Source organism: Orcinus orca, chromosome 1 (genome assembly GCF_937001465.1).
Source record: "Orcinus orca chromosome 1, mOrcOrc1.1, whole genome shotgun sequence".
In the NCBI taxonomy this organism is placed as follows: Eukaryota; Metazoa; Chordata; class Mammalia; order Artiodactyla; family Delphinidae; genus Orcinus; species Orcinus orca.
Window position 1 is genome coordinate 156,921,705 of NC_064559.1, and position 16,917 is coordinate 156,938,621.

The window sequence follows — 16,917 nt, forward strand, 5'->3', positions numbered from 1 at the left end:
ACTCAAAGGGCAAGTGTTGGCATAACTAATTTTATGAATTAGATGGAATTTGAAGAGGAACCAAATATGGTAAAAAGAGGGGAGATAGCAGTTGGTTTAATAAAAAAAATTGAGAAAGCAAATTATGTTTTTCTTGGCTCTGTAAATTAGAAGCCAAAAAATGGTCCGCAGAGGTGTAAGAATCAAAAAGCACCTCCAGTGTTCCGCTTTCACCAAAAACATGGAAGAAATTTCCTAGAAATGGTCAGGATGGAATTATAGAAAATATCCTCTTCAGACCTTCACTGGTTCATTCACTGCCAGGCAGGGTGCTAAACATGGGAGATATAAGATGAACATGGCCGTGACCCTCAAAGCTTACCCTCTAGTTCAGGGAGGTACATCAACTGTCCTGTACAATGAAGTGTGAAAGGCACCAGGAAATAAATATAAAAGGGACACAGTGGGTGCACAAAGGGGGAGTGGTCATCTCTGTGATTCTAATAAAATTACTTCATAGCAATCATGTAGGGTTGTTTAGTGAGACGGCAAACTGTCGCATGGAAAGGGGAAGGAGAACCTGAATTAACAGATATACTGGAGTCAAGGCACAAGGAAGGGGGGTTTGAAGAAGCAATCAGTTCACACCAGTCCTAAGACGTGAATGATCTGGTAAGTGTTCTCCATCTTTAATTTCTAGGTTATGAATTTCACAAAGCAGAATTGCTGCTGTACGTCGTCGCTAAGTTAACTCCCGTCCCCCCTCCCCACTTTCCATCGCCACCCCACTACCAGATGTATCAGGTGAGTAGGGCTCAATTCGAATTAAATGTGTCACCTGGGGCAACTCCTCACTACGCAGGGCCTCAGTTTCTTCGCCTGTAAAGTGAGACACCCGAACCAACTCTGAAGTCCATTTCTGCTCAGAATTACTAAATAGGACAAGAAACCAGAAAGGAAACTCAAGAGAAACAAAAGTGAAAGTGCCCAAAGGAAATACAGTAGTAAACAAAAGCACAAAATTCTATATCTCACTGAAAAATGTGGCAGAGTTCCCAAATACTTTTTTCAGCAACCCGTGAACACGAGACTTGGGAGAGAATGAAATGCCTATCACGCCCTCTGAATGTGAATGAGATGAGTGTAACACGAATCCACCTTGCTCCATGCAACTGTCTTCTTAAACAATGACCCTGAACAACCATTTATTAAAATTCTTTCTAAATAAGTCAATCCGCGATGAAAGGTCCGTCCCCACGTAACAAACCCCACGGACCACCACACAAGGGTGTGTCCCGCTTTGGGAAGAGAGAGAAAAGGGGGTAGAGAAAGAGAGGAAGGAAGGATTCGAACCAATATTAGATTCTGCCTAGGGTGTTGCCACGCGGTTGTTATGCAGAACATCATGGAAGCAAACTATTTTAAAACTTGGGAAATACAGTAGCCTTTAAATTTGATCATTTCCTCCTTCACGGTGTTAGTGAGACTTCTCTGCACGTAACCCAGAACGGTACACCCGCCCGGGAGGGAGAGCGCGAGCTCTCGGGTGGACCGGCAAGTGAAGGCGGCCAGAGGAAGGGACAAGGCTGACAGCTTCGCAGAGCGTTGGCGGCGGGTGTGAGACCGGGACCCGCGACCGCCACGGCTACAGGGTTCGAGCTGGACCCTCCGGGGGCACAGGGCTCCCGAGGTGGGAGGATGCTCCCTGCCCACTGCGGGAGCCTCCCTCCTCTGAGCAGAGGAGGCAAGGGCGCGCAGTCGCGCGCGCGCGCACACATCATTCCCCTGGAGTTGTGTCTTGTCTCTTTTGTTTTTCTCCCTTCCCGGTCATGAGACCCGGAAGTTTTTTTTTTTTTTTTTTAATCCTGTCTCTCTCTTTTCCAACCCCCACCCCCCCAATCTATCACATGGCAGAGATAGAATAAAAACAGAAAAATGGCGACGGTCACGTTGTGGCGAGCACGTTGTATCCTTGCTGCGTCATTAGATAATCCTCATGCAAATAGCTTGAAGAACAAAGGAAGGGGGGCCCGAGACCCCCGGGGGCGCAGGTGGGTGTGGGGGCGGCGTGCCGGGCGCGGGGGTGGCGGTGCGTGCGCCAAGCCGAGCGCCGGCCGGAGGCGTGCGGCCGCGCGGGGTTCCGTGCGCCGAGTGTCTACGTCCGTGTGCGCGCCCCTGCGGCGCGGTGGAGCGCTGGCCGGGCCGCTCCTGGCCGGGTCTCGCGGCGCCAGAGCCCGCCACCCGCCCGCCCGGGGGCACGGGAAGCCGGGGGCCGAGGAGAGCTGTTCCGGCGAGGCCGGCCGCGACGCGCGCACACGCACAAGCCGCCGCGGGGCTCGGCCGGCTCGGCGGCCGCGCGGGGGGCGGGCCGAGGGCGGGCCGGGAGGGGGCCGAGGGCGCGCCGCTGTCCGGCGCTGGGCGGCTGCCTGCAGCCGCCGCGGGGGACCGCACGCAGCTCGCCACCTCGGGGTGGGCGGCGGCGGGGCGCCGGGGCGGCGGCACTGAGCGAGCTGGGACCCCGCACTCTCGCACGGACTTGGAGGGTATTGCTGGGCTGGGTCTGTTGTGCTTGGGGTGTGTTTTTTTCCTGCGGGGTGGGGGTGGGGGTGACCTCGCCCATCGGCATTTGCGCGGTTTCCCTCTGGCCCTCGCTGGGGTGTCAGGAGCGACGCAGGTTGGACAAGGGCGCGGGGAGACCCCCGGTGCCCCGCTCAGGTCCCCTGGCGGGCCGGCGGCGCGGAGGGGCGGGGCGGGTATGTGTAAATGTTGCGCACTCGCTTTTCCCCCACCCCCGCCTGCTTCCAGGCAGCTGGCGTGGGTCCCTCGCCGTCCGGCGGCGACTGTAAATAGAGCCTGGATGTTGTTTACATGAAGGATCCGGCGGGAGGAGTCTGCGAGGAGGAGGCGGAGGAGGAGGAGGAGGGAGAGAGGAGAGAGGAAGACCGGAGTCCCCGCGGCGGCGGCGGCGGCGGCGGTGGCGGTCCGGGGTGAGGGTGAGCCCTGCGCGGCGCGGGCACCGGGCGCTACCACGAGGCCGGGACGCTGGACCCTGGGGTAGGAGGGAGAATGGGCTCGGGGCGGGGAGACGGGGTCTGTCAGAGTGGCATTTTTAGCTTACAACCTGCCACGCAGATTCTCCGGAGCGATAGAGGAGGGGTTTGCGGGGAGGGCGGGGAAGACTGGATTTCTCTGCACGTTCATTCTCCTATCCCCAATCTTTTCCCGCTTCCTTTCGGGGCTCACCTGTTTATTTCCATCAGCCAGAGCTTTCAGTTTTTATTTAGACATGAGAGGCTGTTTCTTTTATTAGAAGCGTAATTGGGGAGGGGGGTGCGTGGCTGTAATTTATGCCGGTCCCGGTCGCTTTTCAAGAGGGGGGAGGGGACTTGGCGGAGACCGCCTGTTCCCGGCCGTAGCTAACCCCAGGGCTTCTCCCTGCCTTCCCGCGGCCAAGGAATCTTTTCCCTCACTCAGCTACCCGCAGGCCGGCTGCCACCTTCTTGGAGAAGGACCACACCTGTGTTTATTCCTCGCTTTGGAAGAGAGGTGAGCTGAGAAACCGGGAAATCCTGTGTTCCCCAAAGCTCTTAGCCAACCATCCCATCCCAGAATTGGCCAGAAAGTGCTGCTTTCACCTGCTGATTGCGCTGGGCACGCCCATCCCCCCACCCCGGCAAGTTGTGGTCTACAGATGTGTTGGGATTTTCTCTTGCCTCTGGACCTGCACCCCACCACCCGGCAACTAACTGCTGGGTTTAGATTGAGAGAGAAGTGATCCCCTTGGATTTAGTGTGCGTTCTGCATTCCCCAGTGGGTCTTCCAATGGAATCGTCTGCTCTTCCGCCACAGCCCCCTTTATTCTTCCACTAAGAGCTTAGTCCAGAATCTGGCCTAAGCAGCCAGTCTCTGGCTCTCTTTTTCTGGGCTCCACCCTGGCCCCTCTTGGTTCTCCAGAGCCAAGCACGCCTCCCAAGCAGAAGGCACACCCTGCCCTAAATCTCCTCCATTCCAAAAGGGAGGGGAAAACAGTGGAAGAGAAGGGAGCCAGGGGTCTTCCTTCTGTCCTGAGTATCCCCAACAGCATTTCCCTCTTCAAGCTTGCTGGATTTATAATCCCTTTTTTCTTCTTATCAGCTGCTCCCCCCAACCCTTTGACCCTAGTCCTATGATAGATACTTAGGGAGGTGCGGATGGGGGGGGGGTGGATTGTCACCCCTTTTTCCTGGTGCGAGGCATTTTCCTTCTCCTTGGTCTTTTCATTTTTGAGACGCTTAACAAGTAAAATATGTAAATATGTTTGCATGCTTATTTGAACTTGTTTTCTTGCTGGCTAATGAATAGCTGGGACTCAAAAGGGAGGGAGGGGAAAGCGACGAGAGGTGCACATTCCCGCTGGTGTCCCCCACATGAACATCCCCAGAGTTGCAGGAGGAGACCCTTCTGTGAAAGCCAACAGTCTCCCTTCCATGACATCACCACCTAAGCCCTTCCAACTTTAGCTTCAGAACAGGAAGAAGGCTCAAAATAGAACTACCTTAGGAATCCAGCTCCTTTTAGAAGATCAACTTTTAAATCAGCTGCAGGAGGAACACTGAACTTTGACATGGGTAGAGGAAGCTGTAGTGTTTGTAGTAATTGGTTCTTTGGGGGAAGGGTATGGGGATACTTTCCACGTATATTCACGAAATGCTTTTCTCAAGGTCAGTTGGGTACCTAGACCGATGAATGATTAATCAGATGGTTCTAGATTCTTTATTGAATTATTCATGTGTTTCGGTATGTCAACAGTAACAAGTACTTTTCAGAATGAATTAAAGAGGGGCTCCTAGAATGTGCTCTAGAGAGTCTGCTAGAGATAGAGGAGGTTGTTGGTGGGGAGGGAGCTTTTGAAGGCGGGGAATCTGAGGATGCAGTGACAGCTGTTGTGAGTATGGAAGTTGAGAGGCTTACTATAAACAATGCCTGTAACTTTTGCAGGGTGACTAATATCCTGGACAAAGAATTAACGATGTCAGGATTTTCCACCTTTACCTCGAAAATTAACTCCATATCTTTGAATCATGATGTCTCCATTTTTTTCCCTGAATTCTCTGAGCAGAAAGAGTTGTTCAGTCTTTAGGAAGGGCTGCTTAATAAATGATCATCACTGAAGTATTAACGACCATAAGGATTAGAAGTAAGGCAGAAAATACTTGGCATAATTTGAGTACCTGGTGGGTGCTGTAGAATGACTTGCTGGGTGAAGGGTTCCGGTTTGAAAAAAAGTCCGGATGACAGGACTTTCTCTACCTGCATTAATGCAATAGCCACTAGCCACGTGTGGCTGTCAAGCACCTGAAATCTGGGTAGGGTGATAAGTCGATTTTTAAATCAAAAATTGGTGTTCCATTCAGTTTTTGGAAAACTTCGTTGTGTTTGGAAACAAGTTGGATATGTGCATCTACTTTTTAAGCTGTAACTTTTATGAAATCTCAATTCAGATTGAGTATTTCTGATGAAGGTTTAGTGTTCGAGTTGACATGTGTTATAAGTGAATATGCTCTGGATTTCAAAGACTTAGTACAAAAAAAGAGTAAAATAGCTCACTAATGTTTATATCGATTACATGTTCCAATGAAGATATTTTGGGTATATTGTGTTAAATGAAATTTATGGTTAATGTCACTTTAACCTGTTTATTTTTTAGTTTTTTCAAAATGTGACTACTGGAATATCTAAAATTACATACATAGCTTGCTTTTTACTTTTCTGGGACACCGCTGGCCTGTAGCATTGCTTCTTTTTCTCCCTGGATTAATTTCAAAAGAGGTGACTGCGTGAAATACAGTTCCTTCATGTTTGTCAACCATTTACTTTCCCCTGCTATTTTCCATTTGGAGATTTGGGAGCACCAAGAGTTAACTATCACAGTATATGAGACTAATAGTGACTGCCCTGCAGATTTCTACGCAGGAGGCGTGCCCTGCGCAGGAAGGTCAATAAAGACGTCCCGGGTGCTGGAAGGGCTGGTAGGGGTGTCTTGGGAAAACTTAGCGATCCACATATCTGGCCAGAGCTGCTTTTGTAAAAGGTTCCTGGGCATGCCAAAATATATCAGAGAACAGTTCGTGGTACTGTAACAGTCATGACACCTGGTGGCATCTTAGTGATGCCACCCACCTTTGTTTATTTTCTCTTTCTTTGCATTCACTTTCTGCCCTCACTTCATAGCTCCATTGGTGGTAATTGGGCCCACAAGGTTCCTGACCCTTTTCCTCCAACAAAAAAGTATAATGTCGACCTGAATGGAGATGTTGCTATCTTTGGAGTTTGGTTTTATCTAATGAGATTCAGTAATGGCAGTGGAAGGGACTTGGGCCTTTAGTACTCTCCCCTCATTTTGTAGATGACAAACTGTCAAGTATCTTGCCGGTTGACATACAGAGAGAGGAATTAAGCATGTACGTTTGTTGATAAGCTATTTCGAGAATCCCTGGGAAATGAAGAAGTTTGTCAATGAATTAGGCAAGTATTTGTTGAGCTTGCACTCTATGGAAAGGACTGTGATGAATGTTGTGGAAGGACATGAAGACAGCAGTCTCTGACTTCAGGAACAATGCTGTTGATTTGAGGAAATCAGATGTAAACAGTACCAAAGTAAATCACAGTTTAAGATATAGCACTTCATAATGAGTGCAGTACCTCTGTGTTACAAGTAGAAATGTGTTCCTTTTCTATGTGTTACAAGTAGAAATGTGTTCCTTTTCCAGGTGTAGGAATAGAAACTCTGAGAATGGTGGACTCTGCAGAAAAGAGGAGTGTGATTGTGTTTCCGGAACAGCCCAAGGCTCTAGAAGTAGAGGTCAGTGCACGTCTTTGGTATCGCCCCCTTTAGCTGTCCGTTAAGGGAATTTGAGAGGTAAGACCCAGCATTTCTAAATGGCAGTGCTGCCAGTAATGAGGAAATCATAGATTAATTGGAGACACCCAGGGTTTTTAGAGAGACTAGCTAGGGGTGGGTCATTTTGAAGTCAGCTGGTGTATTTTTGATTGGTTTTTCTAAAAGGGTATGGTAACAGAGGTGAGACGGAATAAAATTGACTTGTGAGCAGACAGAAATCCAAAATCTGGGGAAAAAAATTAAATCTCGAGCAAAATCCAACAGTGAAAGAAGTAGACAGTTGGACTACAAGTGTGTATTCTGAGTGCACATGTAAAGGGGAAAGGCCCATAGAATAGAATATTATATTCTATTAAGCATGAAGTGGGATGGTCCATTTATTTTAGATTTTTAGTCTCCTGGAGCCTTTTTGGACTAAAATCCCCACCAGTTCGTTCCTCTTTCTGTCTCTGCATTATCGTATAGAGACCTTCTGTGTTAGGTTTTTTCTTCATGACCTGCTGAGGTTATGCAGCATGACTGTTTAGAGGCCAGTGCTTGGAATGGGTAAAACAATGTCACCCCCTCTGCAATTACTCCCAGTTAATGCTTCTCTGTGAGAATTGGGGCTGACTTGGCCAAGGCAGTCGTCCTTGGCTTTTCCTTGCCGTTTTAGCTGATTTATTTCTCCTAAGGAAAGCAAAAATTGTGTAACCCCCTTATTCCTGATTTCCTACTAATCTTGGCACAAGTTAGTTTTCGAACACTATTACCAGCAAAGCTTTGCCACGAAACGCAGGTATGCGTTTTCTGTATTTCTGACAAAGCAGTAGTTGACATTTAGCACTTTCTGTTGACAGTACATTTTTATAACATGACAGTTTGGTCAAATGCGCACATTTTATAATGTCACTGAGTTGGATTGTGGTTTTCAAGTTGGGGAAGAAAAAAACATCACACTTTAGTAAAAGACCAGTGGATTGAAATTAACCTGTTTAAACTATTTTAATTTTAAAGTATTGTCAGATATTTTACATGCCAGCAGTTCATTTCATGGTTCCTCCAGTTATTTAATCTATAATCAGATACTTAAAAGTTCAGAATCACTGTATTTTCACTTTCGGTCTATTGATAAGAGAGACGTGACATGTTTTTTGTGTGTGCATTTGCACTCCACGAGGTCTAAAAGCACATTGTTAGTATACCAGTTTGCCAGTAGTACTCGGTTTTCTAGTTGATAATATTTGGTGCATGCATCACGAAGAAATTGTTCTTGTATCATTTTCATCATAGAAGAGCTGAGTGTAAAATCAGGTTGATCTCTGGAGGAAAGCATTTTACGTCATTATGTTTTTCTTCCTCTCTCACTGTGCAGTATACTTCCGTACCGTAGCATTAGCACCTGCCATCATTCGTTTTAAAATGAAAATAAGTCAATTTTTTTAAGAAAAATCTGCTGAAAAAGAAGTGTTTCTGATAGATTTCGTTTTTTAAATGCGCATTTATAAGAAATAATTTCCATGAAGAAACAAAACATTTTAAGTGTTTACTAGTATTTATAAAATACAGTTCTGAAAACCCACATTTTTTTTCTTCCTTGAAACTGCTTTAGAGTTATTCTGAGAAAATCACAGAGTAATGGCAGTTTGCTTTTTGTTATTACTTGGCCTCTAGGCTCCCCGCCCTATCCCCCCACGCCCAGTTTAGGTAGAAAACGAAATGAGAGAAAAATAAGGAAGTAAAGGAAATACTCATTACTTTTTGTACCAAAAATCTTTAGTTGTCTGATTTTTGGTCATGGCTAATAGAGTGAATTTCAACTTTGTAGTACATTACAAACATTAAGTTCGGGTTTGTTGACTTCATATTTAGACATTCAGTTGCATTAGTACTCAGTCTTTGTGAAGAACAGTCTAATAACTACTAAGTATATCAGAGTTATTTATTTGTCCCCATACTTACTTACCCTCTAGCATCTCACAGTTAAGTATTCCTCTTTTCCAAAACTGACAGAACTTGTGGCTGGGAATTGTTCGGTGGTAATCTTTTTATCCTTTTTGATGTATCAGCTATCTAAAATTTCATTCTCAAATAATCACAATATCTTTGTTCATGTAACAGATGTTTATAATTTGGGTAAAATGTGCGACTATTTCCAGGAACCTTAGGTTAAGGGATCCAATTTTTTTTTTAATCTTCATTGCCCTCTCGTGTTTCAACTCTGTATTACATCAGTTGGCTAAGACCTAAGCGATGACCTCTTTAACTGTTACATATTTTTGCACTTCAGAGAATGTTGTTTTAATCTGTATGTGGGTGGATTGTTTCACTGGATATTCCTTTTCTGAAGATGAGGTCAGTTTCATAGCGCATAAACTTAACAGTTGAGCTAGGCTCACTGTACTCTGCTATTTTCTGACCTGTGCTGATCTAAAGAATTGATCGATCTCTCTGACTTATTTGAAGTAGAGAGCTAATATCTAATTTGCATATAATGAGTCTTTGAAACTGAGTAAATGCCTAATTGAAAACAGTTATTTTTCAAATATCTGTCAAGTTACACTCATATTGAAATAACTTGAGAACTTATGACTGACATGGAAAAAAAATGAGTGACTCATGGCTTTAATAAGTTGATTATTCTGAAGCCTGAATTCTAGTTTCAGAATCTTTTTGTCCTTTTTGTTAAAAGTACATCATCCCTGGGACTTCCCTGGTGGTCCAGTGGTAAAGAATCCGCCTTACAATGCAGGGGACAAGGGTTCGATCCCTGGTTGGGGAACTAAGATCCCACATGCTGCGGGGCAACTAAGCCCGCGCGCACCACAACTACGGAGCTTGCGTGCCTCAACTAGAGCCTGCGTGCTGCAAACTACAGAGCTCACGCACTGTGGAACCCACGCACCACAACCTGAGAAGAGAAAATCCTCATGCCACAACTAGAGAGAAGCCTGTACACCACAAGGAAGAGCCTGTGTGCCGCAATGAAAGATCCTACGTGCCTCAACGAAGATCCACATGCCAACCAAGACCCAACGCAGCGAGAGATAAAAATAAATAAATCTTTAAAAAAAAAATGTCCATCATCCTTGAAGATGACTTCAGGGTACATCTCAAAGGTACAGATAATTTTAAAGCAAGTGATGTGTATGTGTTGATTTTTTAAAAGGCATTCCAAAGGTTGTTAACAATCCTTCATCCTAACTGTAAAATTGACATAACTTTAGTGAAAACACCTCACAGGTGTGATAAATATGTAATCATCATTAGTGTCATCAATTTGAGTATATTCTTAGCACTCAGAGCAAGAACAATAAAAGTCATTCTTTTTGCTAGTTTTTCTTAAATCATAAAACTCCCACAAGCTTCTGCTTCATGATCTGAGATGCTGAGAAAACTAAAAATTTTAAGCAAAAAGTAGATGTTTTCAGAAACTTTGTTTGCATAAATTGTGTAAACTGAATATTCCCTTGATGGACTTGAATGGCTAGGTTGGGGTAGAGAAAAACACTAGGTTCAGTCATTTGACATGGATTTGAACTCAGGTTCAATGTAACTTAGTGGTATGATCAGGTAAATCACCTAACCTCTCTTAGATTTTTATTTTCTTTCTGTAAAATGGGCTAATGATACCTAACATATTCCAGAATCCTTTTGTGATGAATTAATGTGTAATTCATTGACAACCCCATAGGGGTTCTTGTGAAAACTAAAGCAGAAAGCCATAGAAAATTACTGAATGTTAGGCAGATATGAAGTATTCTTGCCATGTTTGATCACGAGCACTTTGAGGATAGGGACCAGGTCTTATTTATCTTCATTTCCTGGACATCTAGAAGAGGTCTTGGAATATAGTAGACCCTAAGTAAATATTTATTGCATGAATGATTGAGGTCAGGGAGATGGAATCAGCAAATCCATGCACCGAAGAGGTAACACTGTGAAGTAGAGCTGGAAAGCATATGTGATGTATTCGTGGTTGCTCATCAATATGTATAAATCATATGTTCAGCTTTTGTCTTAATATAATTCAACCAGGCGTTTTACTATTTCAGCCTCACTAATTGTTGGGCTGTGACACTACTTTTTCTTCTGCTTCCCCAAATCTCGAACCAGAAGGGGATCTTGTAGTCTTCCACTTCCTGGGGAGCCTTCAGAGGGAGTCATGCAGCCACCCGGAAAGGATGCTGCCGGCCGACACAGTGACTGACAGGCTGCCCTGGCTCAGTTATCACAGTGCTGATGCTGTCCATTCTAAAGGTACAGTACTGTGATAACTGAAGGATGGCAGCCATCTTGCCTTCCATCAGAGGAGCTCTGTCGTGCCTGGGAAGGAAGACAGAAGATGAAAGAGGCATGTGAAACAGTGGCAGGGACCCAGAAACCCTCTTACCCTGTTCCTGTATTGTGCTTTCCCTAGAGCACAGGAAATGTTATTCCATCTGTCTTTGCCCTGTTTTGTGATATGCGACTAAAGAGGAGTTGGGTAGTTGTTCGCCTTGTTGTACTGAGCAGACATGTTATTAAGATCTTTTGGGACTTTTAAGAGACTGATTTGGGATAAGTGCGAAGTGTGGATTAGTATCTCTGGAGTGGCATTCAGAGACATTTGTGCCACTTTTGTAAACATAAAAAGTAACCTGATTAAAATATCTTGATGCTTGTCAATATTAGACGTTCAGAATGAAATTCAACTTAAACAGGGAGAAAAAAGCCCTGCGTGTTGAACAGTATTCATATTATCGTGCGAATAAAATTACGTCTTTGTGTTTAAGAGTGGATAGAGACATGTCATGTTTCTTTCCGTAACAAAATTTAGAGGTCCCATTTCCTGTCAACAGGAAATCCTGGGCTCAGTCTGGGGCGTGAGCTCCAGAGGGCCTGCCTAGGCCTGGAGGTCCTTGGCGCTTTGGGGCAGTTCGTAGATGTAAGGGGTTTCCAGTGGGTTAAGTGAGACGTGATGCAAGCAAAATATGATGGGGTTTTTCAACTGCTTTGTTTAAAACACACATACACACGATGTGTGTTTGGTTGGTGTATTCATTGTATTCTTCAGTTTAGGTATGTGAGAATGGGAGGACTGGAATGAAACTCAGGAATATCACGTGATCCAGCATTTCCACTTCTGGTTATATACCCAAGTGAATGGAGTCAGATATTTTTGCACCCATGTTCACAGCAGCATCATTCACGATAGCCAAAAGGTAGAAGCAACCCAGGTGTCCATCGATGAATGTGGATAAAGTGTTTATACGTACCACAGAATATTACTCAGCATTATTAAGGGAGAAAATTCTGACACGTGTTACGACACGGATGAACCTTGACGATAGCTAAGTGAAACGAGCCAGGCACAAAACAGTGTATGAGTCGTCTTATATGAGATTCCTACAGCAGTCAGAGTCATAGAGCCAGAGGAATGGTGGTTGCCCAGCACTGCAGGAAGGGGGAAATGGGAAATTCACGTTTAACAGAGTTACTGGGAAGATGAAACATTTCTGGAGTAGGATGATGATGGTTGCACAATGTGAATGTACTTAATACTACAGAACCGTACGCTTAAAAATGGCTAAAATGGTAAATTTTATGTCTATTTTACCACCACCAAAACCAAAAAAAAAAAGGGCAAGGTAATAGCACTGTTGCAGGATTGAATTGATTGCTCTCTTCTTTAGACAGTCTTCAGTGTGAAGATAATTGCTGTTTCAAATAAGCAATTAAAATGTAATTCCCATGTCTTTATGCATTTAAAGTTCTCTAATCGGTAGACTGTTAGACATATGTCCAGGGTTTCTCACATAGCATAGCTTTAAAATTTTGTAAAATATAAAGAAAACTAAGTATAATAACAATGAAAGTACTAAAAGTAGAGTGAAGAAAAGGCCTCAACAGGAAGGCAGATGATGGGGCATCTCGTGCCGGCTTTATGCCTTTTCTGGTGAAATTGGGCAACTCAGTGGTCCTTTCCATGCTCTAGTTGCCTCATTTGCCTGCCTCTTTGGAGTAGTGGTAAAGGTGAAATTTTGTGTGTGTGTGTATCGTATGCGTAATATGTGTGTGTGTGTGTGTGTGTGTGTGTGTGTATGTATATGTATATATGACCATTTTGATGACCAAAGCAACATTCAAGTGGCATATTATTTCTTTTTCTCAAAATGTAGAAATACAATGTCTGAAAAGATTTTAAAATAACTTTTAATATTTTAAAATATTTAATAAACATCCTAACTGGACTTGTCACTCAACTATTCCCAGCCTCATTAAAAGGAGTATTCTATAGCTTGCTCTTCATCACAAAAGGTTTTTTTTCTATTATTATATGTGTAAATTTGAAAATAAGTAGAAGCATAGAGACTAGAAATAGACAGCAATAACCTTCTCTAAGGGATCGCATGTTTTATTAGCCCTGAGTAGCTTGCTCTTCATCATGAAAGATTTTTTTTTCTATTTGTTATTATATGTTTAAATTTGAAAATAAGAGAAGTAAAAGCATAGAGACAAGAAATAGACAGCAATAACCTTCTCTAAGGGATCGCATGTTTTATTAGCCCTGAGTAAAAGGCATCATTTGTGGATTGTATCTACTTTATCACAAAGCTCTCACTTGGACTCATGCTCTGGAAATCAGATTTTGGTGGTAGGAATGGCCCCCACCAGATCCCATGCAGTGTTCTACCTTGATCATATCACACAGAGTTGGAGCAGAAAGTGAGCTCTGATCCCTGCTGTGCCAATTTCAAATATTTTGCTATGCCTTGTATGTTCTGAGCTTCCCTGAATAACCAACCAACTATAAATATGCCACGAATTTGTCTGTACCGTTATTAAACTGACTTGTTTCTTCCAAATCAATTGCTTTTTGAGACAAGAAGATTCTTATGTTTCTGTGCTTCATGTAGAGGATTTTTTCCCCTAAAAATTGCTTCCTTAAAACTGTACATTCATATTCACAATTTATCCTCACCAAACAGTTCATTTTCACCATTACCTGTTAAGAATCTTTTATTACACAAGTTCTTCATTAAGCATGAACAAGAGTAAGGGAGGCACCAAAAAACCATTTTGTTTTTTCCTTCTCTATCCAAACCATGATTATGAAGATTCCCATTGGAAGGGAATGCCAGGTACCAGAGGGTGTGCCTGGAATATTCTCAGCTGGAGTTCCTTATATTGGTTGAAAGGGTTTTGTGTTGTAATATGTGCCCCTAATGTAATAGATGTTGAAACAATTCACATAATTGACATGGAGTAAAGTAAGTTGATTATGTCTTGCTTTATGCATTTGGACTATTACTGTACTTTTATTTTTCATGAGATTATGAGGAGATGGATAGTTCTGTTAAAAAGTGGGAAGACAGAGAGGACAGTTCCAATGTAGTGGGAAATGCATTTTCATTTTTTTGCCACTGTCTTTGTAAATGAAATTCCAGACATATTATTCAGACTGCAATTGCTTGATTTTTTTTTTTTTTCACTTTGAAAATGAGTATCTTTGGACCAGGGATATCTTAGGGTCGGTGGGCGTAGCTGCCTAGAGCAATTTGCAGAGAAGACTTTTGAGACCACATCTGGGTTCCACAGAAAGGAGTGCTATAACCACCTTTCCATGTCTCCCTGTGGCCAACTCTCAGTGTCTGTCATTGGCATCAGATTGTGATGCAGGGGTACATTGCTGACCCCTTTCCAGGTACTATAATTTTAGTATAGAGCTTTAGATCCTCTGGGAAGGCAGACATTCTCAAAAGTTATATTGATAGACTAGAATTCTGGGAAGCTATGTCATTGAGAATCTAGACACCCTTTTTTATGGGGAGGGCAGCACAGGCTTCTAATTAAAATGTCTACCAGCATAATGTGTAGAATTATGCCTAGACATAAATCTTCCCGGTTTTATTATCATTCACTGATTTCTGTAAAATTATTCTAATACTATTCTAATACCATAAAATTTGCCACACTTCAGTAAATGGATTTTGGGCAATCTTGCATAGTTTATATATGTAGAATTTTGTGTACATAATTGGGTCTAGTGGCTAGAAGAGGACTTCCTTCCCCCCCCCCCACTCCTTTTTTTTAAGTTGTCAGGATTATTTGCTTGAAATGAGTTAGTATTTGTTGAGTACACACGTGTACCAAGACTCTTGTTTCATCCTAATTCAAATCTTTGACGAAGCGTTCGCCACACTTCATAACTGAAGAACCTGAGGAAGCCCACAGAGTCTTCAAGACGCAGCTAGTAAGTGGTAGAGGAAGGGGATAAGTCTAGAACAGAAAAAGTATGAGAAGTTAATGTAAATTAATTCTGCTTTGCTTTTGAATGTAGATTAGTAGATGAGGCTTTGAAGAGGAATTAGACCCAGCATATGTCACAGTGCTTTGAAACTTACACGGCACCTTCCCCCATCTACCATGGCTGCTTTCTGCCTCCTTAGCTGTACACTATAATTGCCTTTTTATTTTTTGTTTTTTTGGCCACACCAAGTGGCTTGTGGGATCTTAGTTCCCTGACCAGGGATTGAACCTGGTCCTCAGCAGTGAAAGTGCGGAGTCCTAACCACTGGATCGCCAGGGAATTCCCTATAATTGCCTTTTTAAAATGAAAATCTGATCATGGCACAATTTTGTTTTAAAACCCTCTGATGGCTTCTTTGATCCTCTTGGGATTAAGACTACTGTCCTTAACATGCTCCATGATTGTAAAGATTCCCATTGGAAGGGAATGCCAGGTATGAGAGTGTGTGCCTGGAACATTCTCAACTGGAGTTCCTTATGTTTAAATTGGTTCCCACCCACCTCTCTGGTCCCATGTCTCGTACCCAGTTGACCAGCCCATCCTTTGTCCAGGGAGTCAAGCTTCTTTCCCCCTCTGGTGCATTTCCTTCTGCCTGAGGCATCCTTACCATTCACTTCTCTTATCCTTCACTTTTCTTATCCGTCTCTGATTAAATATTAAATATTAATTCCTCAGAGAACCCTTTCCTGACCGTCTCAACTGTGTCCAGTCCCATGGCACTCTGTGCTTTTCTTTCAATGTACTTATCACAACTGAACTACGTAAACGTACGTGTTTGGGGTGTGTGTGTGTTTAATGTCTCATTAGATTGTGAGTTCCTTGAGGGCAGGAACCATGGCTCTATCCATTGCTATGTTCACAGTGCCTGGCACAGAATCTGCCATGTGGCTCACAGTAGAAATCTAACGTGGTATGAGATGCTGAGTGGAGTCTTTCCTGTTTTCTAAGAATGGGTGAGAAGAGTCTACAGCTAAAAAGGTGTTTAAAATCCCCACTCTTCTTTGATCAGAGAACTTCAGCTCTGTGGCCAGCATTTTCCTGCAAAGCTTCTTCAAAATGTGCCATTCAGCAGAACCAACTCTCAGATGACCCTTATCGCTCACACCCATCCCCGTAAAAGAGGGCTGGGAGCGGGAGAGAACCTTCCTCAGAGAGCAGCGTTCAACTTGGAGCTCATCTTTTGTCTGGAACTTGGTGAGCCGCTAGCTCTCCCAGTAGGAGCTCCCCACGACCAGACTCTGCAAAGCTAAGAGAAGCAATGGGGAGAGGGAGGAAAGGAGAGATGCTAAGTTGGGTGGGACAAGGATGTGGGTTTCTTGGACACTATGGTCAATGGAAGGGAATCTATAGAAGGTGGCTTGGGGCTTAAGCCTTCTGGCTAATGCCTCGCGGGAGAGCAGCTGCCACAACCCATGAGTGGATCCCAGGAGTGAGCCAGGGTATGGATGGTATCCCAAAAGACAAGCCTCTGGCCAGTCAGAAAACTCACCCCCACCAAGGTGGGATGGCTCACGTGGGAACCCTCTGTGGAACTGATGAAGAGGGGAGCCCCGTTTGATGCAGAGGTTTTTTTGAAAGATGTCATTTCAGCAGAACCAGCTCTCAGACTCACTGTCGGTGGTCATGAAAGGAACCAGCCAAGAAAGTAGTAAGCTCTGGGAGAAGAGGAGAGGCGGGCGTGAGGGAGAGACCACATCACTCCTCCACCCCAGCCCCTGGAGCCTCGGGCCTGGCCTCAGCTGGAGAGAAGTACAGAGCTTTGTAATGAAGATGGGATTAAGATCCT

At 44.1% G+C, this 16,917-nt stretch overlaps 1 protein-coding gene and 1 pseudogene across 1 annotated transcript in view; both read left to right on the forward strand.

Annotated features, from left to right (window-relative positions):
- The window catches only part of LOC125961306 (eukaryotic translation initiation factor 4E type 2-like), a 118,992-nt pseudogene that overhangs the window by 78,140 nt on the left and 23,935 nt on the right, over window positions 1-16,917 (forward strand).
- The window catches only part of LOC117197352 (translation initiation factor IF-2-like), a 69,383-nt gene that overhangs the window by 339 nt on the left and 52,127 nt on the right, over window positions 1-16,917 (forward strand). The window contains exons 2-5 of the mRNA XM_049716376.1: window positions 680-783; window positions 2,000-2,522; window positions 2,854-3,033; window positions 6,729-6,820. Of these exons, the coding sequence (XP_049572333.1) occupies window positions 680-783; window positions 2,000-2,522; window positions 2,854-3,033; window positions 6,729-6,820 (899 nt within the window). The remainder of the gene's footprint in view (window positions 1-679; window positions 784-1,999; window positions 2,523-2,853; window positions 3,034-6,728; window positions 6,821-16,917) is intronic.